This window comes from Plecotus auritus (assembly GCF_963455305.1).
Source record: "Plecotus auritus genome assembly, chromosome: 7".
Lineage (NCBI taxonomy): Eukaryota > Metazoa > Chordata > Mammalia > Chiroptera > Vespertilionidae > Plecotus > Plecotus auritus.
In genome coordinates this window covers 171657190-171684586 of record NC_137774.1, presented here as the reverse complement: position 1 = coordinate 171684586, position 27397 = coordinate 171657190, and the positions used below count along the sequence as shown (strand labels likewise).

The following is a 27397-nucleotide window of genomic DNA, read 5'->3' as shown; positions in this document are numbered from 1 at the left end:
TTTCTTTTGTAAAAAGAAAGGAAGAAAGAAAGAAAAACAGAGGAGATGCTGCAATCTGGGGAAATGAATGAAGGCTTTTCTTAAAAAGGTAAAGTAAGTGATTTTTGCCTAGCGAAAAATGTTTTAATACTTTGAAAAGCATGGACCCTTTGTTCCCAATTAAACTTTTCTTTGTCACCCTTCTTTGCATTTTGCGAGCACATATACTTTGGCACCTTTGAAAAGAAACTTTAATAAATAAGGGACGAAAGAGAAACTCATTAGTGAACGGTAATAAATAACAATAACTTAAATCTCAATAAATATCTTTCTCTATTTCCGTATCTGAAACAGATGCATTGCATCGAGTAGCTTCTCTGGTCACTGGTGACCACGTACAGCCGGAGCTGGGGTGTATGTAACGTGTCTCTCTGTAAACCGACAGCCGCGGCCGGGTCTCCCTGCCCCGGGCGGCGGGGGCCTTCCCCGCTCGCTCTCCTGCAAGAACGCTGCCGAAAACTGCAACCCGTTTCCTGTTTCCAAGCCTTAGAGGAAATACGTGCAGGTTGGTTTTAGTCTTGAGGACAGCCTTTTTGGTTCCTAGCCAACTTCTTCCCACCCCACACACCAAGCTCAAAATGAATCACCAGCCAGCCGCTCCCTGCACGCTGGTGGTAGTAACCCTCAGGCCTCACCTTTCAGATGCAAAGGTTACTGTCTCTGTGTCTTTGCTTCCCGCCCACCCCCCTGCTTTCCGGGGTATGTCTCCACTGAGTGACAGAACAATAAACCTTTCTTGCTTTCAGCAGTAAAACGTAACGACCAGGAATGACACCAGGATTCCGTTTCCCCGGTGTCTCCAGATGTGTGAAAACAAACCACAGGAGACACACTGGTTTAGTTTCAAGTGCATCCGCAACTGTGCCCGTGACTGGTGGGCTGGTGCCGGCGGGCTGCAGCAGATGAAACCATGGCAACCCCCACCCCACCCCCGCCCCAGGGACACCAGCCCTGGGCTTCTGATGGCATCAGCTGTTGTCCGGGAGAATCCAGACGCTGTTTCCTCTCTCCTGCCCAGGTCTGTGTAGCTGGATCTCTCTGTCCCAGGCTCCCACATGGCTGTCTTCTTCTTCCTCCTCCTCCTCCTCCTCCTCCTCCTCCTCCTCCTCCTCCTCCTCCTCCTCCTCCTCCGCCTCCACCTTGGTCCTCATCTTCCATTCCGGGCAAACAAAGCTCCTGGGAACCTTGGTCCCTTTCTTTGCACCGCAGCAGGAATGCAATACACAGCGGTCTCTGGAGCCGGAGTCAGATACATCCACATCTTTTGGCGGAATGCTTCCTTAGAATATGGTAAACCAGGTTATCATCTAAAAACGACAGGTCGTCGTCGAAGGCGATGGGCCTGCAACAGGCCTGCCCCGCCTTGTCACTCACCAGCCTCCTGCTCCTGGATAAGTTTTTTAATATTTTGTCGTACATCGTCTCAGCGGCCTCGCAGGAGCCGCTGCAGTACCGGAAGATCAGTTCCTCCTTGGTTTCGTAGCCCAAACCCAGGTCCGTGACATTCAGGTGGATGGAGGTTAGGACGCAACCCCGGTTTCTGCCCCTGGGGCCCCGCCGGCCCTTCCCCCTGGGGTTCTCCGGGTGGGCAGCGGCGGCCTGCCGATTGCGCTCCCTTCTGGGCAGCACGGCCATCTGTTTGTCCGGGGACCTTTTCAGTCTTTTAATGGTGGCCTGAATAAAGTCCATGACGTCGTCAAACTGGTCAGGATAATCCTCGGGCATACTGGCTGTTCAACGAGAAAAGAGACAAGAGAAAATGTGAGACAGCGACCACGATCATTGCCGGCGTCTTCCAGACCAAAGTGTCGCCTAAACTCCGCCAGGACGGGACGCACAGCAAAGCCAGCCGCCCGGCCAGCGAATGACCACTGTTCCCCCCAGAACAGAGCCGACAGGCACCCTCCAACACTCCGCAGGAGGAAAACGGTTCTGTGGAGAGAGACTGCGCCGTGGCTGACACACTTCCTTGTAGAAAACACATCCTTAGAGGCACGGCTTTCGTTGGAATAACGTGTCCGTTTTTAACATGTTGCTGTGAGCAGGCTGGTCCTCAGAGCCCGTTTTCTAGACTAAAAACATAGCCCAGAGTAGCAATCACAGACACTGAGAATGAGCCAAGATGCTCACCTGAACGGCAGAGTCCTATCCTTAGGGGTGGGCGTGGGAGGGGACCAAGGAGTCTGCCGCTTTTACCAAGCCCTGGAGGGATGCTGAAGTAGGCGATGCATGGAAATCCTGAACAAAGGAGTTTTTGGATGGGAAGTCTCCCAGCATGGCTACCACCCAGGGCTCCTCCCTGAAATCTCCCCAACCTGACACCTCTGCGCGGTGGAGGGGGCTGGAATCGGTGGAGGGGGCCGGAATCGGTGGAGGGGGCCGGAATCGTTCTTTTTTTCTTTTTAAATATATTTTATTGATATTTCACAGAGAGGAAGGGAGAGGAATAGAGTTAGAAACATCGATGAGAGAGAAACATCGATCAGCTGCCTCCTGCACACCTCCCACTGGGGATGTGCCCGCAACCAAGGTACATGCCCTTGACCGGAATCAAACCCGGGACCTTTCAGTCTGCAGGCTGACGCTCTAGCCACTGAGCCAAATGAAAAGCTCATGAAGGCAAGTCTATTTTAAAACTTCCTGAAAAAACCACGAAGAGACTGCAGAACAGATTACTTTTCACCAACAAAGAAGCTAATTTACCACTTTCTTGCAACAGCATGAGACACAAAAAAATATGGTAATTTTGCAAGATGACAATGACATGTCGGCCGTGAGTGGAAGGAGATGCGGTGTGTGCACACGTGGAGTGTGACCCCTGGGTGGGTCCAGCCGCTGCGGCAGGCTGTCACGTGACTCCACTGTCTTTGGTTAAAATAGGACAAGACCTGTGCACCTTAGGGACGTCCATCGCATGGAGGAACGAGGAGGCCCCTGCTACGATGTCTGAGCCCTTTGGGTAGAAGCAGGAATTCGCTATCTTTTGGTGTTTTCTGCTGTGTTTCGGCATTTGCTTTCGCTGGTCAAGTGAGAGAGGATGAACCATTTAAACAAGTTAATGCATTTCTGAAAGAGGCGAGTAATTCGAATGCCCATTTATTAGGTACCAGGCCTTTTATGCTCCCCTCATCCCATTTCAGGAGATTGAGTCTGTTTAGGGTTATACGTGCCTTCACAAAATATACCACAAAAAAGTTGTTAGCAAAGGGAATGTTTTCTTCCAAGACTGTGATAGAGCAGGGAAGGATTACATTGTGCCTACCCCAGGTCCAATTGTTCTGTCATGAACAGATTGTTAAAACACGTATCAGGTATCCTATTGTGTAAAACAAAATCCAGCTGACATTACTTAACCACAGCCAGCTATCTATCTATCTATCTATCTATCTATAGACTATATATCCTATCTAATAAAAGAGTAATATGCAAATTGACCATCACTCCAACACACAAGATGGCCACCACAAGATGGCCACCACAAGATGGCTAGCAGGGGAGGGAAGTTGGGAGGGACCAGGTATGCAAGGGAGGGCAGTTGTGCGATCAGGCCAGCAGGGGAGGGCAGTTGGGGGCGATCAAGCCTGCAGGGGAGGGCAGTTAGGGGTGACCAGGCCGGCAGAGGATGGAAATTGGGGGTGACCGGACCTGCAGGGGAGGGCAGTTAGGGGCAAACAGGCTGGCAGGGAAGCAGTTAGGCATCAATCAGGCTGGCAGAGGAGTGGTTAGGGGGTGATCAGGCTGGCAGGCAGAAGCGGTTAGGGGCAATCAGGAAGGGAGGCAGGCGGGCAGTTGGGAGCCAGCAGTCCTGGATTGTGAGAGGGATGTCCGACTGCCCGTTTAGGCCCGAGCCTACCGGGATCGGGCCTAAACGGGCAGCTGGACATCCCTCAAGGGGTCCCAGATTGGAGAGGGTGCAGGCTGGGCTGAGGGACACACACTCCCCCCCGCCCCGCCCCTGCACGAATTGCGTGCACTGGGCCTCTAGTATATTATATAATATATGAACTATAGTAATGAACAGAGTGGGATCGTGTGACATCTCCAGAGCACCCCGGTGCCCAATGTCTGAAATTTGGCACTGGACGGTTCTGTTGCCCAGAAGTCCTGAAGCTACTCCACCCTGGCCTATGCCCCATCTCATCTCCTGCCAGGATGACTCCCTCGTCCCAACCTTACCCTCCTCCCGACCATTTTCCACCTGCGGCCAGAGCAGCACTCTTAAAACTGCTCATGCTGCTCACACCCCTGCTCTGCTCCACACCCTCCAATGGCTCCCCATTTCTCTTGGGGGAAAAGCCAAAGTCCACAAGGGCCTGAGGCCCTACCTGACCCAGCACTGCCTCTCCCCCAGCCCTTGCTCCCTCCGACCTCACCTTCTCCTCCCAGCCTCCCTCCAGCATCCCTGGCCTCCTCACCGTTCCTCAAACACAGGGTTTCTCAGCCTCAGTACTACTGGCATTTTGGGCCAGATCATTCATTCTTGGCTGTTGGGGGCTGTCCGGTGCATAGTAGGATATTTAACTGCATCTCTGGTCTCTATCCACTAGATGCCAGTAGTGTGCCCCCCCACCCCCCATTCAGTGACAGACTAAAGTGCCTCCAGAAAGGCCAAATGCTCCTGGTGACAACATCGTGTGGGCTGAGAACCATAAACCATACTCGAGCAGGGACTCGGACTGTTTTCTCTCTGCTGGAACACTGTTCCTCAGAGCACCTCGTGGCTCCCTTCCCACGTCCCCTTCAACTCCTTTCTCAAATGTCCCCCCACCAAGTCCCACCCTCACCTCCTGTTTAGAACGCAGTCTTCCCCAAGCCCCGACCCAGGCCCTCCTGCCCTCCTGACCCTCCTGCCCGCCATCACACGGGATGACTCAGCCCGTCTGTTCTGACAGATGTGAACCCCAGCAGGTAGGGGCCTTTGCTTGCTTGCTCACCAACGGGCCCCAAGGCCTGAAATAGCATCTGGTCCCCGGAGGCCCTCAGTACTTTTGGAGTGAACTCCTTCACATTAAGAGGGGGACAGAAAGAGCCCATCTTTCCAGGGGGCACTCTGGCTTCTGCTGTGAACCACACCCTTATGAAATGAAAGGCTCCAACACCCACCTCACAGGGGTGCCATGGTGCCCCACCCACCAATCGGCACAGTCATTTTCCACCTGAGAGCCATCTCCAAGTGGAACCTTCCCCCCCCCCCCCCCAGCCTCCTGCAGCTTTCCGGCGTTAGGGCGCACGCCCACCTCCTGCCCCCCAGTCCCGGTTTGCCCAGCAGGACTGAGGAGGGAGAGGGTGCTGAGCTGTCACTTCCTCCGACACTTCCTAACTGCACTTCCCTAGGAAGCTTTCTTTTTTTCTTAAAACAAAACTTTAAATCTCTCTAATTAAAAGAAATGAACTCCTTATTTTGAAAAATGAGCTGCTTATGCTGTTTGTGATTTTTTTTTTCAGTAATAAGCTATAAAAGGGGAAATTAGGTGTGCTCAGTTTCAGACATCCATGCTTGAACTTCTAAAACGGCTGTATTCAAAGGGCGATTAATCAAGAAAAGTCTTCAAATTGCAAAAAAGACTCTTTGTTTTACAAAGGACTCCCAGGATGGGGTCCCAGAGCCATTGAAGAATTCCCAAATAGATCATTAACTTAAAAACCTGGGAACACACAAAGTTAAAATCAGTTCAGAATCAACTGAAGATTAATTATCAATGAGGATGAAACATTACTAAGATGTTAACATAAACTAATGGGGAAACATTTGATTTACTAAAGTTCAACTTACGCTGGTTTAGAGACTCATTACTTTATATAACATGATAAATTACAATTTCATGTGACTAGGGTTATAATAATGATTTGAATCAGCATTTATAATGTTCTTATTTATTACCAGATACTTTCAACGTTTCTGACAAACATGGTCCCTCCTTTTTAAGACATTTTGACTGCATGTCTTTTTCCATTGGCTTTGCTCGCCAGACAAAACACAGAACACCTAGTTAAACGTGAGTTTCAGGTAAATAGTAGATAGATTTTCAGTATAAGCATTCCTCCATAATGTTTGGGACATACTTATACTTTATTATGAGACTGTTTAGTCCTTTTATCTTTTTTTAAAAAAATATGTTTTTATCGATTTTAGAGAGAGAGGAAGGGAGAGGGAGAGAGATAAACATCAATCAGCTGCCTCCTGCATGCCCCCCAACTGGAGATGGAGCCCAAAACTGGGCATGTGCCCTGACTGGGATCAAATCAGTGACCTCTAGGTGCATGGGACAACACTCAGCCAGCTGAGCTACACTGGCCAGGGACCCTTTTCTCTATTTCAAGGGCCACTTGGCCTTTTGGGGATGATGCAAGTGGCAGGGTAACTGCACCAACGACGGAGGCTTTTGGGTGAGGGGCACCCTGAATTCAGAGGCCTCCTGGCACTGGGAAGCAGTTGAGAAACGTTCGATGTGTTCAGCGGAGGAGTATCGTTAATGAGGACTTCTCCTTTCTGTGGGAAAACCTCCCTCATACTTGTTGTTAATGTGGAAATATGTATTTAAGTCCCAAGTTCAGGCCACAGGTGACTCTTATTGAGCTGAGGAGTTCCCCTCCTCCCCTTTCTTCTTATTGAAAAATAGAGACAAAAATATTTATGCTGGGAGTTTTATAAGGATATAAATTTTGGAAACCAGAAAAGGGCAACATTATATTTTCTAAACCACAGAGCAAATAATCCTGTCCCTTGTAACTAAATTCCCAATTCTGGGCCCTTTGATGCTGACTGAGGTCATTCATAGAGCGGCCTCAGCCCTGGGTATCTGGGGGTGCCAGGAGCCATACACCTCACTGAGCCTGTCCTCGGACATCCTGCTGAGGCCTTAAACCTGGCCCAGGCAGGCGAATGCCGGAGCCCAGAGCTGCCTCAGTGTTCCAGGAACTCACCCAGCCGAGGGGACGAAAGGCACTGGGGTCTGGGATGGTTCCCTACATTAAGGCTTGAAGTCATATCATTTTGTTCTTTATGCTATAAAGGGCTTGGCAGACTGCCAGCCACACGAATGGCCCTCCTTCGTATTAACTTCGATAGTAAAATACCTGCAAACCACAAAAGAGGACAATCTTTAAAAAAACACACAGCCACCAACAAAACACTTGCTCACTTCCCAGACCAACTTGGGGGAGAGATCTCGGTTGGAAAACAGGTCCATCTGAAAGCTCAAGTTTTTGCCCTAGCTGGTTTGGCTCAGTGGATAGAGCGTCGGCCTGTGGACTGAAGGGTCCCGGGCTTGATTCTGGTCAAGGGCATATGCCCGGGTTGTGGGCTCGATCCCCAGGGACAGCCCTGCAGGAGGCAGCCAGTCATTGATCCTCTCTCATCATCGATGTTTCTATCTCTCCCTTCCTCTCTGAAATCAATAAAAAATATTTAAAATAAATAAGTAAAAGCTCAAGTTGTTGAAAAATCAAAATACCCAAATGCATTTAAGTCATTTTTTTTCAGTTTGCAACCGATTATCCTGGCATCGTTCTATTTAAACTATTTCCACGTCGATGTGCCCTTTGTATACACAGTTATTTAAACACGCGGGACCTTGTGCGGGGGCACGACTCCCAGAACAAGCCGCTCACGGCACACTCTGCCTCCCTTGATTATGGAGGAAAATACGTCCCCTCGGGAACAAGGGGCTGGGACAGTGACTATTTTTTAAAGTTAACTGAGTTTTTACAGGAACAACGGTGAGGCCTCAGAGAATTCCCTGCAACAGCGATGCTGAAAGTACAGAACTCAGATGCTGCCTTGCGGAGGCTGGCCTTGGCTGGACCGCGTAGTCTCCCGATGCCAGATTTCGCTTAACCACAGGCCAGGTGAGCTGGGTTTCAATTACAGGGGTCATGTCATATTCGTAGAGCTGTCCCCCTCTCATCCCGCCAGGCTGGGGGCTAGGCCGGCCTTCAGCCTGTCTTCAAGCCGTGGGCCCAAGAGAGAGGCTGGGCAAGGTTGTCTACAAGCGCGAGGGGACGACCCCCTGACCAGAGTGGAAGGGGGCTTGGAGGACCAAGGGAAGGTCCCCGAGGGTCCCAGGAAGCAGGAGCCATCTTCCCAGCCAGCTGGAGGCCGCGGGGGCTCAGGGCCCCAGGCCGAGGTGTGGCTTGCTCTGGAGAGGACCGGCCTCTGTACTTGTAAAGCGCCCGGCATCCGTGTTGGGCACGGGCAAGGGTGAGCGCACCGAGGACCCCAGGGCTGAGCTGCTGCCCACGCGAGGCCAGGAAGGTGAGACGGCCTGGAGCCAGCGCCTGGATGCCCGCACGCCAGGCAGTGCCCCGCGCTGGGTGGGCGAGCCCCTGGGTGTGCTGTGCGGAGGTGCTGGGCAGCCCCTGCTCATGTGAGAGGCTCCCCTAGGGGCTGCCCGCAGACAGGAGGCAAGTGGGAACCCCCAAGTGGGGGACATTTAACCTAATATTCTTTGCCTACCTGTACCCAGGTAAAGTCCACATTGCTCTGTAGACCAAGTATATGAAAAATAGTATTCTCTCTCTCTCTCTCTCTCTCTCTACTGAACTGCCGCCAGCTTTTGTGTGTGTGTGTATACATATATATATTATATGTAGTTATATAGATATAGATAACTACACATATATGTATATATAAACACATGCATGCTTATATGAAAAGATCAGTATAAGATTCATATAACCTCTCAAGAAAATTCCCAACTAACGTCATTCATTTAAAAAAAAAATATATATATATATTTATTGATTTCAGAGAGGAAAGGAGAGGGAGAGACAGAAACATCAATGATAAGAGTCATTGATCGGCTGCCTCCTGCATGCCCCAGGGATCGAGTCTGCAATCTGGGCATATGCCCTGTGACCTTCTGGTCCATAGGTCAGCGCTCAACCATTGGGCCACACCAGCCGGGCTCATGTCATTCTTTAACTATTTTTTCAATCAGGTACACACATGAGTTTCTTTCACTACTATTGAGATATTATCAGAATCACATAGTGGGGTCTTTTATAATTCCTCACATGGCAACATTTCATTCCATATTTTAAAAAACAGCTTCCTTGATGCACTTAAAAAAACCACCTTACCAAGGGTGGACGCCGACTTCCACACAGAGCTAACTTTAAACCCAGCCACATCTCTGCAAGGCTAACGTAGGGACTGAATATTCTCTCCACTTCACAGACCGGGAAAGTGGGGCTCAGCGAAGATCAGCATTTGCCCAGGGCCACGGGGCTCGTAAATGTGGACCCAGCTGATTTGGTGTCAAAGCTCAAACTCGATGTAGTTCTCCATGACGCCTGTCTGTCTCCAGGTAAAGCTGTGTCTACCCCGCAGCTTTCGAACAGAGCGGGCGTCCTATGCCACTGACCTTCCCTCTCCAGCACCCAAGAGTCAAACAGCTGACTCCACCTGCGCATGGTCAGCCGCCAAATCCAGAGCAGGGAGTGAGAACTGCACCTTCTGTTGAAAATTCAGCATGCATTCTAATATTGGGCGGCCTTGCCCACGGAACTCAGCACCCTGTCCCCACGAAGGCAGAGCGTGGCCTCAGGGGCCTCTCTCCCCGGTCCTGGCACCTGCACCTCGGGCACAGGCAGAGCTGGCGGCGGCCCAGCTGAAACCGGAAAACCGGCAGCCAAGGGCAGCGGCAGATTCAGACACAGCGGCCCCGTCTCCGGAAGCTCCTCAAACGCACCCTGGCACCAAGTGCGGGCTCTTGTGGCAGAGCCGGAGAGGACAGAGCCCGGGATGCCAGTCTGGGTCAGCCCTGCCCAGCCTCATGACCTTGGACTAGTCACTCAAAGCCTGCTGAGGTCAACCAGACCCTCTGGGCCCCTCCCAGGCCTAAAAGCCAAAGATGTGGACAGAGTCTTGGTGGACAGTGCTGCCCAACCTTGATTTTTGGTCACCTCTGTCCGGGAGGGGCCACCTCGGGGTGTCCCCCAGCATTCCACTGTCGAGGGGCCGGGAAACTGCACGGGAAGTATTGCAGGTTCTAATTCTCAACCTTTTCAGTTTCCCTCTTGGCTCAACATCGCAGTTGCATTTGAAATAATCACCACCAAGCATCTGTCAACACATCCAGCCCTCTTCCTGTGCCCTGATCAGGAGAGGTGAAGAAATGTACAGAACGGGTCCTGCATTTGAGCCTCAAAACCCCCAGATTCTAGTGGGAGACATCCCCCCACCTCAGTCTCCATCTGACCCCCGAGAGAACAGCCTATACCGCCATCCTTCAGTCTCCAGCATCCAAAAGCCAAACAGGAAACTTGCCACTTCCCTAAAATCTCTTCTCTTATTCATCTCTGATTTTGCTACTTGAAGTATGTGTGGGTCAGACTCAGCTCATGTCCCCGAGGCTGGAGCCACCGAGAGGATCGCGAGAGCCCCACAGCTTGTCCTGGACACGGCCGACCCTAGTCCTCATTTGACCTTCATTGACTTCTGAAATAGATAATGTTAGTCCCTGAGAATGTTCCGGTTCCCTGGAAAATTCCACCAAGTTCTGTCATCTGCTATTACTTAAAAGTGTTAATTTGGCCATTTATTTGAACAAATTAAAAAAACAGTCCATCCGTCCGTCACTAAGCCCTGGAGTGTGGTGCGTCTCACATTATGTAACAAGCGTCCTTGCCTTGTTTTGGATGGAGCATTTGTCTAGTGCGAGCAGACCACCCTGACCCGGTGCTCCTCTTGGGTTAACTTCGCGAGGGTCCCCAGCACCTCCTTGCTAAGAATAATCACCCACAGAGCAGTCTACGAAGCCACCGTGGCCACTGCCAGAGCTACCAGTGCGGCCCTCCACAACCAGTGGTTTGTTGACAATAAGGCATAATGACATGGGTTTATTTGAAAAGTATTTGCGTTGTAAAAACACCAGTGTTTTGCTGTTTTAAAACTGCATTTCTGGACCTTCTCAAAGCAGAAGAAAAAGACCAACCAGACTGTAAACCATTTCAGAAACAGAAATCGGGGCCCGGGGTACACTTTTAACAGCCGCTTCGCCCACCACAACGTCATTTTCTTTCCCATCTCCACCTACTTGGACCAGTATCGCACACACTTATTTGTTATACTGTATCTTGAATTTTTTAAATCCTACCACTTAACTAAAAAAACTTGTCCGAATTATAATGGAAATTGCTGCATGATACCAACAGCCAAAAAACAACCCCCACCTACCCCTGTCCCTCCCCCTCCCCCAAACCCAACCGTCACTCAGGCAGACAGGCTATATCCATTTTGTTCCTCGGATTCTAATTACCCTGCTCTGATTTCCACCTGTGTCCATACTTTTATTTTAGTGATGCTAATAATTTTACAGTAATAGAGCATGGCTCCCCTGGGGGGAAAATGTCCTTTCTCCTGCTTTTAAGTCAGGAAAACAGCCAACAGGGTGTCCATTTGTTAGCTAATCCACGCACACCTGGGGTGAGCAAAAAGCACTCGCAGTCAGCAATGACCCTGCATGCTAATGAGTGCGGAGTGCGCCCCAGGGCCTCGGCTACTGCCCTCGGAATCACCTTCGCGGGGAAGGGGGAGAAGGTGACCCCATCAGATTAAGTGCACAGCAGGCCCCTGGGGAAAGTAATCCCTGTGGTGTCATCAGAGGCAGGCAGTTTGAGGGAACCCCAGTGGAACCCAGGAGCAATGGAACCCGAGCCTGCCTGTGGCCGAGAGGCCAGGGTTCCCGGGGACCCCCAGCCCTCCCCGGCGGCCAGCTGAGCTGTGGGGAAGAGGCCTGGGGGACCTGGGCAAGAAGAGGAGGGACGAAGAGAAGAAGAAAGGAAAAGCGAGGGGGCGAGAGAAAGGTGTTCTCCATCATTTGCGCCTGTTGGGTAGGCCCTGTGGCCAGGCGTGAGGAAGGCCTTCCGACCCCTGCCCGCAGTGAGCACATTTATTGGAATGAATCTCGTGCCCCTTCATATAATCAGTTCTAAGTTTCATTCAGAAACGTCCCCCTTCACGAAACCCCAGCGCCTGGCTCTTCTCCTGGCTGATGTTCTGTCGTAGCCAGAGAGCTCTGTCGCCGTGTCGCCGTGTCGCCGTGTGCTGGGCTGGCGGGACGCGATCTTGTGACATGGTTGCAAGAGCCAGTGCTGGGCTCTGGTCTGGAGTCGGGCTAAGCTGCTCAACCACACAGAGTCCCAACTGCCCCTGAAAACGGGGATGGCCACCCCTTTCCCCGGATGGAAGGAAAGGTTTCAGCTCAGGAAGTCCACATGGTCATCACGTCTGTGGCAATTCCTCAGTGATGTCTACACAGAGGCAACGGCGCGAAGATCCTCTCCACCGGCTGTAGACAAAGCAAGGTTTCCCCCAGGGGATGAGACCCTGGTCCCGCTGCTCCCCGGGAGAGGCCTGGGCCCCTCGCATGGTGGTCTGTGTTCTGTGGGCAGAAGAGCAGGCCTGTCTTGGGAGTCTGTGCCGTGTCTTCTGTGTTTCTCAGAATGCCCGAACATGAACCTTCAGGCATCAGTGGATTCCTCGGCCCACGAAGAATCATTTTGTGTGCCCCCTGGCTCAGATCAGTAGTGCCTTGGGACTGAGGCTGGCCCCCCTCTGGGGTCCCAGGAACACTTTCCAGGGTGCCTGTCGGTCATTTTAAGAGAATCAATTTCGAGATCCTCAAACTTGCACACGTGCTGTCTCTCCCAGAACTGGCCTGCCTGCGAACACCCCTGCAGCGGGCCCCCCTTTCTCAATCGCCCTCCTGCTCACTGGGAGAGCTGTGCTTCTCCCCCATCTCACTCCTTCTGTGGGGAGGCACGGCCCGGGGGTAACACTGAAGGTGCAGGGAAGGACAATCAGGCTGGCGTGGCTCCTGGGGACAAGCCGAGGCCAGAGCTCCTGCTGGGAGAGCCCAGCACCGTGAACTTAGCGTCCTGAGGTTGACTCACCCTGATCACCTGGAACCATCACAAATCCACACGGAAGGGAAGTCTGCAGGGCAGCAGGCGAGACAGCCTGGGCCTTTAAAAAATGTCAGTGTCAGGAGAAAAAAAGGCTTGGGGGCTATTCTAGAATAAAGAGACATGGCGATCAAATGTGACCCCCGATTAAGAAAACAACCATAAAAGACATGATTGGCAGAACTGGGGGAATTCACTACGGACTATCTGTTAGATAACAGTGTTGTATTGATGTTAAATTCCCTGAGACTGGTAACTGGATTGTGGTTCCATAAGATCATCTCCCTATTCTTAGGAGGTACCTGCTGAGCTACTTGATGGTTTGCTGGGAACTAATTCTCAAATGGTTCAGAAAATAAAAACAAAGCAGAATGCCAACAAGAGACTTGGTGAAGGGGACGTGAGGACTCACTGTGCTATGAACACTTACTGAGGGAAGGTCCCGGATGAATAACCCAAGAAATATTGAAGCAGGTGGTGCTGTATTTCATTCTGGCGAGGCTTGGTGCTTTATCTCCCTGTCTGGCTATCCATCCATCCATCCATCCATCCATCCATCCATCCATCCATCCTATAATTAAGATCTACAAGTGCGATGGTTTTTATGGATGTATGTTAACATGTGTATTTGACTTGAAAATGAACTTGGCCCTTTTCTGACCAAAAAGTCAATTTATTTGGGCCGATTAGTTTAATATTTCTCTAGGAGTTGAATAAGCTAAATTTGCAGGGTCAAGGTTTTTCCAAAAATATATGGGAAGCACAGATACAGTTCCCAAATGGGCTGGACATTGCATCGGGTACAAGTAACTGATCTTGCCGAAACCGGTTTGGCTCAATGGATAGAGCGTCAGCCTGCGGACTGAAAGGTCCCAGGTTCGATTCCGGTCAAGGGCACATACCTTGGTTGCGGGCACATCCCCAGTAGGAGGTGTGCAGGAGGCAGCTGATCGATGTTTCTCTCTCATTGATGTTTCTAATTCTCTATCCCTCTCCCTTTCCCTCTGTAAAATATCAATAAAATATATTTAAAAAACAAAAAAAAAAAACAAAAAAAACAAGTAACTGATCTTATGATAAAAAGCTATAGACATCATCTTAGACGTATGCAATGGTTTACAACATCCTGGGCGCAAGTTCCCGAAGCATAAAAAGGCTGACACATTAAAAACCATGACTCCCCACCTCAGTTATTAAAGTCGTACAAAAGTGGGTTCTGTGTCCACCGAGCTGACTAGGTGTTTCCCATGGCGACCCTCACTGCCCGTGCACACCCACTCCTGCTTCCCCTGTGGTAGTCACTGGCGCGTGTTCCCATGTGAACTCCCCATTCCCTGGGCAGAGGAGGAGGGATCTGAGAAGAAGCATCTTCCAGAAGCTTCCCAAAGGCGTAAGCCTAGCAAGCTTTGAGGAGACCTTGCTATGTCCCTAACAGTTAGGGAGCCTTCTCTCATTGCCCAAGGCATCGGTGTTACCGGAGTACGTAGAGAAATTCACGTTTCTCTCCTTAAAACACGCTGACCTGGTCTGTGAAGTGGCCGTTAATAATATGAGCCCAGACCCCACGCAGCCCAAACAAAATCACGGAAAGGGCCTGCAAGGGATTTATTGGCTTGCTTGCTTGATTTTCCTGGGAATCTGTGCTTCGGTGTTGGTCAATGTATTTTTTTTAAAGGGTAGAGATTTTTTAAAAATTTATGTTTCTATTGATTTTGGGGGAGAGAAGAAGGGAGAGGGAGAAAGAGAGAGAAACGGAATCGAGTCTGAAACCCAGGCATATGCCCTGACCGAGAATTGAACTGGTGACCTCTTGGTGCTTGGGTCGATGCTCCAACAATTGAGCCACACCAGCAGGGCAGTGGATGTGATTTTAACAAACCAGTGTTTGTGTTACCTTAGTCTTCTGATAGGGGAGCACAGTCTATGTGGAGCCCAAATCACCGGCTTTGGCGCTATAAGTTGGGGGGTTGAATTCTGGATTCACCATTCCTGAATTTGTGACCTTGAACAACTCTCTAGGTCTCATTTCTTCATCTGCAAAATGGGGATACTAATATCTTCTCTCGTCTGCTGGGGCTCAAACACCTTCGATTTTAGGACAAGACATAAAACCTATTTGTTAAAAGCAGGGTTAGCATGGGGGTAACTAAGAGGTACTAGCTAGTCCAGCCTTGGGCAAACTATGGCCCACGGGCTGGATCCGGCTGTTCTATCTGGTTCTCTTGCTCTCCCCTCCGCTCCTTTACTTTGAATTTATATTAGTTCACACAAACACTCCATCCATGCTTTTGTTCCGGCCCTCCGGTCCAGTTTAAGAACCCATTGTGACCCTCGAGTCAAAAAGTTTGCCCACCCCTGACAGGTGGACTCAATTGTGCTTGTACCTAGAAGCTTTTGAAACACAAGGCACCACATTTCAAAGTGAAGACTGCACCTGTGCTGTAGACCCCACTCGTGAGCAGCCGGCCACCTGTGTAACTTTCACAGGGTGAGGTGGCTTACAGCCAGATCCCACTCGCTGCCACCTGCCTGCGCCAGGAGCTTCAGGGGCGCCCACGGCCATCAAAGAACAGAGCAAGCACCTTCTTTTCCTGGATTTCACAGCATCTCATAATCTGGGTATCACCTACGGAGATATCCTAAATTTCACACCACTTCCCGCCACCTGTTCCCAGTGCTTGGCGACGGGTCTGGCCTCTTCCTGTATCCACCACCTACCCCCTCCCCATATGGCGGCCACAAATTTGCCCATGCCTCTCCTTGGTCTGAAATGTGCTCTTTTCCTTCTTCCTCCCCTTCCTAATACCCATCTTTCAAGTACCAGCTCAGATCCTCCCTCTCCCCCAATCCTTTCCTGCTGTGATCTCCAAACTCCAGTGACCTCATTGCTAGGAATTCTTACCGTGACCGCAGCTAACATAAACCTCTGGCAGACAAAGGTATCTGTCAGACTGACAACCGCCCACCCACCCACCCATCTGCCCATCCACAGTTTACAACTAGATCATAAGCTATTTAAGTTCACAGTTTTGCCTTTAGATGCCACATAGGGCCTGGCGCAAGAGATACTTAATACTTGCTTCTTGATGGAGCTCAAGTGATTAATTAAAGAGCAAGTGTTTTCACTGAATAAAGGTTGGTACTGAATAAACAAAGATGAAAGGGATGTTGGAAGGGGAACATGCCAGAAAGCTCTTATTTTCATATCAGCAAAAGTAGAATCTTTTGAGCAGAATTCTTTGGCTGTTGGATCAGCCGAAGGTCCTAAGACGGGCCAATTCAAATTAAGCCTGAAATAGATTTCTCTAAACAGCCACAGTTTGAAATAGGTCTTGAGCCTGAGGCCAGAGTGAGATGGTGGACTCAGATCTCAAGTGAGGAATCAGTGACTCCTAAAAGTCTGACATGCAATTTCTTCCCCCAGCCCCTGTATTTATTTAAAAATTTTTTTTCTCCTTCAACATGCAATTTCTTGATCCCAAGAGCCCCTTTGTAGCTCAGATAGTCACTTTATTACAGTATTGCTCATTCCTATAGTCCCTAGAGCTACACGAAGCAATAGATGGGTGGTGTATTTATTCTATATCCCATCACATTACATTTGAAAACTTACCATTTAACCAGCTGGTTGCACCAGAAATGTCCTTAGCTGGATAACCAAGGGCTGAACATTTACTAAAGTTCACTAAAGTTTTTTGCTGGGTTTATGAAACATCTTAAATTAAATATCCAGCTGGGATCACTCAGAACAGAAACACAGTCTCTCAATACAGGTGGCCTCCAACTCACAGCCCCATGACCGCTCACATAGAAAGCTCTTAGCTTGCCCTGGCTCCTTTCTCTCCATTGGAAAGAGGGTCTCCCCAACATGACTATGGGGATCTGATGGGGAAAATTCCATAGGAACTATGTGAGCTTAGAAGATGGGGGAAGCAGAACCTGGGAAGCGCCAGGGGGAGCTGACCCAGGGGCAGACTCCCAGGCAAGGCTGACCAACCCCATGACGGTGGGGCCCAAAATAGCCTCCCCCCAAGGCCTGCATTGCTTTCACTCTCCGAATTATGCTGCGCTGCTTGAAATTCCGCCGTGCAGAGTGGCCTCTTGGCTGAGGTGGTGGGAGAAAAGGCGCTCTTTGGGTGCAGGGCGATGGGCCATTGGAAACAGGAGGGTGACAAACAGCCACTACAATTCTCATCTCTGGAGCATTGCCTCATTTAACCTTCACAGCCACCCACGAGGCAGGCTTAATGTCACCCCTATTTTACCGACGGGGAAGCTGAGGTTTAAGAGATGTGAAGTAACAGCTGGGTAAGTGGCAAGCTGGGATCCAAACCATAGTCTGAACTGAATGGGGGGACTTGAGCTCTTGCTATTGAAATGCCCTAATTTCTTGCTCTCTGCCCTCCTACAGATGAAGGACCTCCTGCAGCCCAGGAAGAGACTCTAGCCCAGCCGTGGGCAAACTACGGCCCGCGGGCCGGATCCGGCTGTTCTATGTGGTTCTCTTGCTCTCCCCTCTGCTCCTTTACTTTGAATTTATATTAGTTCACACAAACACTCCATCCATGCTTTTGTTCCGGCCCTCCGGTCCAGTTTAAGAATCCATTGTGGCCCTCGAGTCAAAAAGTTTGCCCACCCCTGCTCTAGCCTAATAATATTGTGAATTATATTTCAGTTGTATCGTGCTTTACTTGCTAGCTTGATTTAGAAGATTGTTCCTATAGGCCAGTGGTCGGCAAACTGCGGCTCGTGAGCCACATGCGGCTCTTTGGCCCCTTGAGTGTGGCTCTTCCACAAAATACCACGGCCTGGGCGAGTCTATTTTGAAGAAGTGGCGTTAGAAGAAGTTTAAGTTTAAAAAATGTGGCTCTCAAAAGAAATTTCAATCGTTGTCCTGTTGATATGTGGCTCTGTTGACTAACGAGTTTGCCGACCACTGCTCTAGGCCATTTTGTGACTTGGCCGCCAGTAATTCCATTATATTACAACAAACTGTGGATGGATGACCTGTAATTACAGCTTAACAATGCTCAGTGTCTCCTCTAGCCGCTTCCAGTCCCACCAAAAAGCCCACTTTACCAGTCAGTCCAGGGTTTTTCACATTTACTCTTAGTTTGCAATGCTACCAAATCGGACCGCACCTCTACATACGTGATAGTGTGTTCCATGAGGGCAGGGGCCTCTGTCTTTTATGTGTCCCCAAGGGCTCCCAGCACCGAGGACAGTGCCTGGCACAGACAGCCACACATGAACTCTTCGTTAAGTGAATCACGCTGTCAGATCACAGCTTTTTAAAACCACTTACATTTTATGCCTTTTCTGTGAAACACCGTTAGAGCTGTCGCCCACAGCTGAGACCCGGTATGTGACTGTGATGAACTAATACATTCACGCAAGCTGTGCAAGATGGTTTTAGTCGATGGTTGAAGTCCTTCCGCCCCCATAAAGGGCTGTCCGTGGTTTGGGGAAACTCTGGCCCCAGCTCCAGCGGACCCGCCTCCTGCCACCCTGGAACTCTTGGACAGTCTGTTTTTTGGGCTTTTTTGTGGCTCCAAAGTGCTATGCCGCCTGTGGGTTCCACCTTCTCGATTCCTCATGCCCACCTTAACCCCCTTTGGAGAAGATACGGGCAAAAAGCAAAATAAAAGAACAAAGAGAGCTAAAGGGAAGAAGCGTCTTGGGTGCCCCACAAGGAAAATCACAAGTCCGTGGTTTCCACACGTTGGAAGTTGCTAGAAGGGGCGGCCACAGCCCATTTACTTTGTAGCCAACCTCTAGGGAAGCAAGTGAGCCACTGACCACTTCCACTTGGGTAGTTCATCCTCGGAATCGAATCCCGACTGCTTCGCGGACACTGGGACCAGCGGGACACAGGCAGCGCCAGGGCGAGTACATGGACGGGGCGCAGCCCAGTCCCCTCTGAGCAGCACAGAATGACCGGCGGCGTCAAAGAGCCTTTGCTCCGTCACTAAGTTACCGCATTCGAAAGGAAGAGGGGCCAGGATTTATGGCACGTTATGTTTTCAAATGGAACAAGTGACTTAATGTTTTTCTGCGTAAGCCTTACCCAGTGGCACGGTGTACAGTGCAGGATATAAATGTCAGCACCGTGACAGGGCCGTGCTGACATGGTCGAGTGTTCAGAGCCTGCACACTGTCAGGATCCCGCTTTCCCTGCGCTGACAGCTTGCTACCGAACTGAACATACCTGGAAAGAAGTCAGTTTGGCTTAGAAGGCAGCCCAGTTTCTCTGCAACTTTCCTCTAGGCCAGGGGTGGGCAAACTTTTTGACTCGAGGGCCACAATGGGTTCTTAAACTGGACCGGAGGGCCGGAACAAAAGCATGGATGGAGTGTTTGTGTGAACTAATATAAATTCAAAGTAAAGGAGCGGAGTGGAGAGCAAGAGAACCACATAGAACAGCCGGATCCGGCCCGCGGGCCGTAGTTTGCCCACGGCTGCTCTAGGATCTACTGGGTCTTCCCATAGAGACAGCAGCACTGGGTGGGTTCTGCTGGTTCGGATGTAAGCGGAGTAGTCAGAGTCCTGTCCACTGTGACTCAACATCCGTTTTGGAAAGGAGAAGGAATCTCCCTCCCCCCACAACAGGCTCCCCCCTCCCCCGTCAGCAGGAATAATGCTGCCTTGCTGTGTGATTGGCTGTACCTTGGAGGCACAGATTTTCTTAGGGTATTAGCAGGTCATAGTGATTCCAACCCTGACTGCACATCAGACTCACCCGGGGAAGACCAGAGTCTCCAGAGGCCCAGGCCACCCCCCAAACCCATTAAGTCAGTAAGTCAGAACCTCTCATGTGAGGCACAGTGTCAACAGTCATTCACATCCCTCCCCCCCTTCCCCGCCCCCCCCCCCCCCCCCGGTGATTCCAAGGAGCAGGGGTCTCTTAGGAGACTTTTCCCAAAGGACACTAGGGCAGGGGCAGGAGGGCCGGGGGCAAAACTCACAGCCACTGGCATGTGGGAGTAGAAAGTCCTCCCTTTACAGTTTTAAATGGTTTCTTGAGTTCTCAAGCAAGTCAGTAACTGCCCAAAGTCACAGAGTCCGTGGAAGCAGAGCCAGGACCAGGCGCCAGCGTTTACTAAGCCCAGGTAGGCAGGACACTGATTTGCTACCTTGGGCTCCAGGAATCAGGGGCTGAATCATCTGGCAGCCACTGTTCCCTCCTGCACGTCCCGGTTAGAGAACCATCGTCTACCACGGTGTCTCAGGTCCCCGGCCTAAGCTACCACGGTGTCTCCGGTCCCCGGCCTAAGCTACACGAATGAATGAAAAGCCACTTAGCTCACACGGGCGCCATTTGAAAGACACTGGCACTGAGGGGCATTTTACATTTAAGGTCCTATTGCAGAATCACTTAGAGAGACTGAGACGGAAACTCGCGCTGGAGACCAAAGCCTTGAAGAATAGGTTTCTGCAGTACAACTGAGTGACGGAAACTCTCGGAGCGGTTACTTTAATTTCAAGGATGTCCTCTTTCTAACCTAAGTCACTCTTGAAGTCTTCATTTGCCTTGGAAAATGAACTTTTTGGGGACGGCTGGCAGAAGATGCTTTTATTGTTGTAAAGAAGCATATAATAAAGGCATCCCATTTTGGCTGTTCTTAGCCCAAGGCTTCAGGGTTTGGGGGACTCTTACCACACAGCTGACTACTTCTGCTGTGCCTGTGACCACAGAATATTTCAAGTGCAAACTAGCTGGGGGGCCATGGGAGGGGGAGTAGCCAGAATGACGTCCTGGCTAGAGCTCACTATTGCTTTATTTGGGGATTGTGTCAAATGTTATGCCTTCGTTACCTACATCCCGCCTCCCCCACTCATGACCTCTAACCTGTAATGTAGCATGCCTGGCTTCAGGCAACAGATACACCTCTGGAGAGCGGAGGGTAAATTAAACCACAGCTGACGCCTAATAAAGTGCCCTCTAAAACACCTGTGAGAGGCGCCATCACAGACGTATCTTCTAATTGGCACAACCTGGTTTCTTGTCTTAAGAGTTAACATTGTCCTGCGTGGGGTGAACTGCAGCGCTCCCCCCAGCTCCGGCCAGCACGGTTACCCTGTCCTCCCAGAGCAGGCGCTTTTCCCAGCAGGTCTGACACCGCCCAGCTCTTGCTCTGGAAATCCTGTCCCTCCTGTGTTTCCTCTGAGGCGGGTTTGGCTTGTGAAACCCCAGCCTCTTCCCTGGCAAGGGCGCTTAGGATGGAGACGCAATTGCTTTCAGGCAAGGGCTTTGGAAGAAAGGAAAAAGGAAACAAAACACGTGTGTGTGTGTGTGTGTGTGTGTGTGTGTGTGTGTGTGTGTGTGAGAGAGAGAGAGAGAGAGAGAGAGAGAGAGAGGAGAGGACTGTGTGTTCTGTGGTTGGTGGCGATCTAGAAGATACCTGTCCATCGGAATGCTGAAAGCACAGCACACAGTGTGACACCCTCTGTCCTGGGCAAACCAGCACGTGTCATCTACAGCCTAGGCTGGGGCCTCTGGGCAGCAGCCTGAAGCGCCTGCGCGAGTCGGGAGGTAATGCTGCCTTTGGGCTGGCCCGGGGTGCGTGCGGGCGGTGGGTGGGGTGCGTGGGGGTCCGCCGGTGGGCCCCCCGCGGGGAGGGAACGGTTCTTACAGTCACTGCTCAGCGCGAAGGGCGCGCGGCGGCCGGGGGAGCGGTCTTCGGCGGGCGCCTCGGGAGGCCTCTTACCGGCGGGCAGCGGGAAGGCGGACGCGGTGTGGAGCAGCGCCAGGCAGACAGCCACGACATCCCATAACTTCATCCTTGAGTCCCGTCCGGCGGCCGCACCTGCGCCCGCGGGCGAGAGAACCGGAGAGCGCGGTTAGGCCCGGGCGCCCTGGGCGCAGCAGCCCCGCGCCCCCCACATCTGCCCCCGCCCCCCTCCAAGGCCTCCGCAGTCCCGCGGCGCTCTGGGCCTCTCCTACTCGCTCCCCGTCCAGGTGCGACCCGAGCGACCCTCTCTCGGGGTCCACACGCAGCCGCCTTTCCCTTCCGGCACCCTGTCCCGGGGTCTTATGGTTGACCAGGGCCGCTGCCCCGCCAGGCCCCATACGACGGCACCAGGACCCCGGGGCACCTCGAGGACGCCAGGACTCCTGATCAGTCCCTATTTCCGGCGCGCCCCCGCCCCCCACCCCCATTCTCTGCGGCGACCAGGAAGCCCCCACGCTGCGTTTCGCGCCGCCCCAGCCAGAGACCTCTCCAGACAGCTGCGGGGAAAGCGGCTCTCAGCCCAAATAAGCGACCAGATCTTGTATTTTAGAATAAAAGCCAGCGCCCCTGGGCCCGGGGTCCGGATCCTGCGCCCCGCTAAGCGGCGGCAGGCGCGGTGACACCTCCGACCCCACCGGCCGCCCACACCTCATCCCACCTGTTTGGTGGTGGGAAGCAGGCGTTAGTAGAGACGTGGAGACTGTGGGCCGGTGTGGGATTATCTGTATTAAGTTACATAACTCCCCGAAGCATCCACTCGGTTTAAAATACCAGTTCCCCCTCTTAAAGGCATGCACATGCACCAACGTCTGCGAAAGCCCCGAGGAGCAAAAAGCAAGCGCGCAAGCCGTGCTGCAGCTTGCACGGGGAGGGCCGGCGTTTGTCTGGAAAATGTTAATCCTTCGTGGTATACGGGACACTTTTAATGTTGCAGTTTTGCGAGATTTCGCGTCTACACTCCCTTCCCTTCCCAAATGAGTCTCCAGTTCCCCGCGCCCTATCATAGTCACTCCTGGACGATTGTACCCGAGTCCTGGCCTCTGTGTGTGTGTGTGGGGGGGGGGGGGCAGGGAGGGGGGGTGCACCGGCCTCGGAAGGCCTAGGCCGCCCATGAGTTGGGGGCTCCTTTAGGCTTCACGGCCCTCACACCCCCAGAGAGGAGGGCCACGCAACCCGGGACGGGCCAGGAAAAGGCTTGGTCACCTCGGGGCTAAACTCCACCCAATGAGGAGGTGGGAGGGAACGCCGGCACCTCGGGGTGCGTGTTATCCAGGACCTTCCCAAAGCCAGTGTTCCAGTTTCCAAGGGAATTCTCAAGTCGGTTATCCCCTCTCCTCCAAATAAAACGGGTTCTGGGAAAACCCCCGAACTTTTTCCATGGGAAAGAGTAAGGCGGTTTCCAGGTGGTGCAACGACCCGCGCGCCTGTCCTCGCTCTGAATTCCCAGGCTCGCCGCCTCCTTCCAGCAGCCGCCCCTTCTTCCTCCCGTCCACCCAGCGCTCCCGCCGGCGTTCCTGTGCAGGCCACCCCGGGGAGCGCTTAACTGGGCAGCCACCTCCCACCCACCGCCGCGGAGACTAATGCATTTTCCATCCCTAGCGCGTCTGCTGGGTCGCCACGCAGCTGCTGGGCTCCCGGAGTCGCTAGGGACTAGGAACTCGGACAACCTGCAGCTCCGGGCGCCTCGCGCCGCGCTGGGTGGTTCACAACCCCGGGGAAAGGCAAGGCGCACGGCCCCGGCGGCACCGCACCCGGGCCGGGCAGCAGGAGCGCAGCCACGCGCGTTCGCAGCGAGGACTGGGGGCGCGAGGCCTTCGGGCCCCACTCGCGGGGCCAGCTCCCAGGTGCGTGCGAGGTGGCTGGCGGCCCCTAGGAGCGGGCAGGCGCGGGGTTAAAGCGCCATCCCAGCTCGCGATGCTCGCCAGCAGGAAGCGACAGAGGCACCAGAGTTCTCTTCCGCATGAAGAGGGGCTTTCCTTTTCTCCGGCTTGGCCGACGGAGGGCTTTTTAAATGGGACGTGGAGATCCTCAATTAGAAGTGTGGCGAGGCTGGCAGAAGAGGCTCCGGGAGAAAACTCCCGCCTCGCCAGGGGAGGCTGCGGGCTCACGTCCCGCCCTCGGCTGGTGCGGCGCAGGCCCCGAAAGAGCTCCCCCACCAGCCGGACTGGGGAGGGCGAATTCTCCCCTCCGAGCGCCGTGGGGGCGGCTCGGGCCAGAGCGGCTCTTTAGTTCCCGGAGGGGGGGCGTCTGGGACCTGGGCACACGCAGCGGCCTACAAGGAGGCATTCTCTGCGCCCTTCGGCCCCCTGCCCCGCCCGCCGGCCCGCGGCTTCCCTGTCTCGGTCACTTTCTCAAGGCACATCTGCCCGACGCATTTCTGCCGCCTTTCCTATGCGCGCGAGTTGCTTAACCAGCTGCCACGTGCGGTCCCCAAGCTCTCCTCCCGAGTCGGCCTCGCCGGGTGCCTCCGCACCCCTTCTTGTACCCCTCAGGCCGGTCCCCGCAGGGCCAAAGGGGCGTAGCGGGCGCCGGCCCCTGGTGGTCCTTTCCGCCCCGAGAGCTGCAGGGCCCGCAGAAGCAGCCGCTCGCCCGGGGCGCTTCTGAGTTCCCGGCACCAGGGGGCACCAGAAACCGCCGGAGGCCCGCAGCGCCCACACAGGCGGGGAGGCTGCGCTGTCATTTTCAACAGAAAACCGGCCGGTGAACAAGCGCTCCCCCTACCCTCCGCCCCAAATCCATATGACTCCCGGAACTTCTGGGTGTCCTCACCAGCATCCCCGCTTTCCGGGCTCCCACCTCTCCATCCTCTCTCCCTAGTTTTTCTCTGTTCACCGCACCGGGGCTGGTTTTCCCGCAACCTACATTTAGAATCCGCCCCCCAGATCCCGGGAGTCGGGGTGACAGCTTCGCCGCGGGTGAGCGCTCCCGCCGCCAAAGCCTCCGCGCCTTCTTGCGTCTGGCAGGCTGGGAGGTTTCTTGGGGCTTTGCCCTCAAGATCCAGATCTCAGGCAGAGAAAAGGGAGGTGGCGCGGGGTTTGCCTTTGGGGTAAGGACAGAAGTTGCGGAAATGGACTGCTTTACTTCACTGTGCCTCGTGTCCCGCCCAGACTGTCAGAGGACTTATTCTCCCAGTGTTGGGACCCAAGACTGGGGGAAGGAAAAGAATGAGGGGTGCTTTCTGGAGAGGGGTCTTTCTGTTAAAAGGCCCGAGGCCGGGTTTCAGGTTCGGGGTCACCTGAACCCCTTGAGAGAGTGTGAGTGAGGACGCTGCGGGCTTCCCGGACACCTAACACTTGTGGAAAAGGCAGCTCTGTCCCTCCCTCCCCGCAAGGCGAAGGCGTTTGCGAAACCGCGGGAGCGAGACCTGGCCGGGCCGGGCGGGAGCGCAGTGGCTCTGGCTTGGAGGGTTTTGCGGGAAGAGCTTTGTGCGTGATTTGGAAGCGGCATCTCTCCCTTGGGATACTTTGAGCCTAGATTCAAAATCCCGAGGAGCCGAGCGCGCGCTGACATACCCGTGGCAGAGGCCGGAAGACGGTGCGAGTCCCGCCAATAAGCAGAAAGTAGGGAGCGTGGGGTTGGGCAGCCCCCGCCCCCCTGGGGCGCGCGCGCGTCGGCTCTGCGGGCGGGTTTTCCACAGCCCAAACTAGGGGGGCGCCAAAGGCTGGGTGGGGTGGGTGGTGGTGGTCCAGCGAAAGTACATTCCCTGCCGTGATGAGGGCTCGTTTTCACCGGGTGGGGCTGGAAATCAAACCGCCAGGAAATCTGCCCCGAGGGGATGCAAGGTGGTGGCGGGGGGGGGGGGGGGGGGCGGCGGGGGGCGGCTATGGGGAAAGTGGCATAGAGCACAGGAGGAAAGAGGTCATTAAAATAACACGTCGCTGGCCGGCGGAGGCCTTGGGGAGGTTCAAGTGTGTGTCTGAGGTGGAGGCCCGAGTCCTGACCTGTCCAGGGAGACCCTCTCCTAACCCCGACGGGATGGATAGTTGGGGTTGCAGGCTTTAGCATCGTTCAAGCCGCCGGGTTCCGAAAAGGGCGAGGAATGTAAGCCCGCCCGCGCCCGGAGGAAGGGAACCCTCTATTTTAGGTCCTCGGCACCTTCGCAGCGTCCCCTCGGAACAGACGGAACAAGATCATCAGTAAGTTTCACTCCCAGCAGTATCTATGCAGACGCACGTCCCCGGAGGACTGTCTCTGATCGCTGTGGGTCCAAAGAAGACCCCCAACCGCGCAGTTGGCAGGAGAGCGCCCCGCCGAGTCGGGGAGGAAAACTGCCCCTCTCGAACATTCCGGGGTCCACAGGCACCAGATCTCTGCTCACGCGGGAGGGCAACTTGCCCCTCCGCAAAGCCGGCCTCTCTCGCGTTCAACTTCTCTCCCTTCTCGTCGCCCTGCGCCTCGGTTCCCTCTCGTCTTTCCCCTTTCCAATCCCGCCGCCTGCCCAGGGGTCTAGCCGCGCCCCCTGCCTCCGGCGCCCCGCTGCCTGCCGTGCCCGCCGGCGACTCCAGGCACCACCCGCCCCCTCCACCCGGGCCCGCGCCTCCACTTACCTCGGATCCGGTCTCCGCAGACCCCCGGTTGGACATTAACTCCAGGAGCCCCAAGTCCCAGCCAGTACACCCATCCGGGCCGCGGGCAGGAGCGCGGAGCCCCGCCCCACAGGTCAGGGGCGCGACGAGTTCCCAATCCTGGGGCCGCTCCCGGCTGCGAGGGCGCGCGGGAGGCGGCGGCTAAGGCTCCTGCTGCCGCCGCCGCCGCCAGAAGGGCGAAAGATGCCGACAGCTCCCCCGCCGGCCCCCGCACCCCCAGAGGCCGAGGTCCGAGCAGCCGCCGCTGCCTTGGGTCGGGGGGGTGGCACCGCTGCGAGCGCGGCGCTCTCGGCTGGGGCTGCGCGGGCCCTGGGCGCGGCGTGCGGCTCAGCGGTGGTGGCCGCGCTCTGCGCCTTCTCGGGGCGCAGCGCCTGGGTGCACGAGATGGGCCGGGCTGATGCAGCGGCCGCAGCTGAGATCTGGCCTGGAAATCCGAACGAGACACCACGTCAACCAGCGCAGGGAGTCTGTTGAAGACATGAGGGCGCCAAGAGCGCAGGCTGGTCCTTGAAAGCCCGGCCCGGGGGCCGGGGGCCGGGGGCCGGGTGGGGGAGGGGAGGCGCGGGGCCCCTGGAGGGGAGGGGTCGGGAGGCGGCGGTGGAAGAGGTAAAAGGAGAGCAGCGAGGAGGCGCCCGAGCTCCCGCGGCGGGGGCTCCCGGTGCAAGTGGGCGATTCGAGGCGCCCCTCCCGGGGTGCAGGGCGAGCACTCAGCGCCTGGAGACGCTGCCGGGCTCGCGCCTCCTCCTCCCGGGGTAGATCCGGAGGAGTGTGCGGAGCGTTGCGCAGTCCCACCGGAGGGGGCAATCCGAACTTGACTAGGGCGTGCGCCCTGGCTGCGTCCCGCGCGCGGAAGGAGGGCGCGCTGCCGGGTGGAGGGCTATCTGAGCGATCCTCCCGCCGGTCGCCTGTCGAAGGCTGTCCTTCCTCCTCGGTATCCAGCCCTCGGGCTGCTCTGCGGGCAGAAGAAGGCGGTGGCGAGGAGAGGAGCTGCGGGCGGAGTTCTCCCAGCTCGGCGAAGGAGAGGTGTGGAGCAGCCAGGGAGCGAGCCCAGTGTTTGCCAGGGGACGCTGCGAGCGGGGATGCATTTATAGGGCGCTCACTCCGTGACGTGCCCTCCGGTGGCTTCTCTGA

General features: G+C 54.2%; 1 protein-coding gene across 3 annotated transcripts; it reads right to left on the bottom strand.

Moving 5' to 3' along the window:
- Nucleotides 1–1284: 1284 nt before the first annotated feature.
- GDNF (glial cell derived neurotrophic factor) lies at nt 1285–26264 on the bottom strand (the record flags this gene model as incomplete). 3 transcript variants are annotated; one of them, XM_080679346.1, is made up of 3 exons in its annotated part: nt 26228–26264; nt 21657–21755; nt 1285–1769 (listed from the first exon to the last, which is right to left on the bottom strand). In XM_080679346.1, exons 2-3 carry the CDS (start codon nt 21727–21729, stop codon nt 1285–1287), a joined length of 558 nt encoding a protein of 185 aa, XP_080535472.1. In that variant the 5' UTR covers nt 21730–21755; nt 26228–26264. The 3 variants fall into 3 exon arrangements, with proteins under 3 accessions (XP_080535472.1, XP_080535471.1, XP_080535470.1); XM_080679345.1 differs by lacking the exon at nt 26228–26264 and adding an exon at nt 23348–23446 and having other exon boundaries at nt 21582–21755; XM_080679344.1 differs by lacking the exon at nt 26228–26264 and adding an exon at nt 22339–22359 and having other exon boundaries at nt 21582–21755.
- Between the last annotated feature and the right edge of the window lie 1133 nt (nt 26265–27397).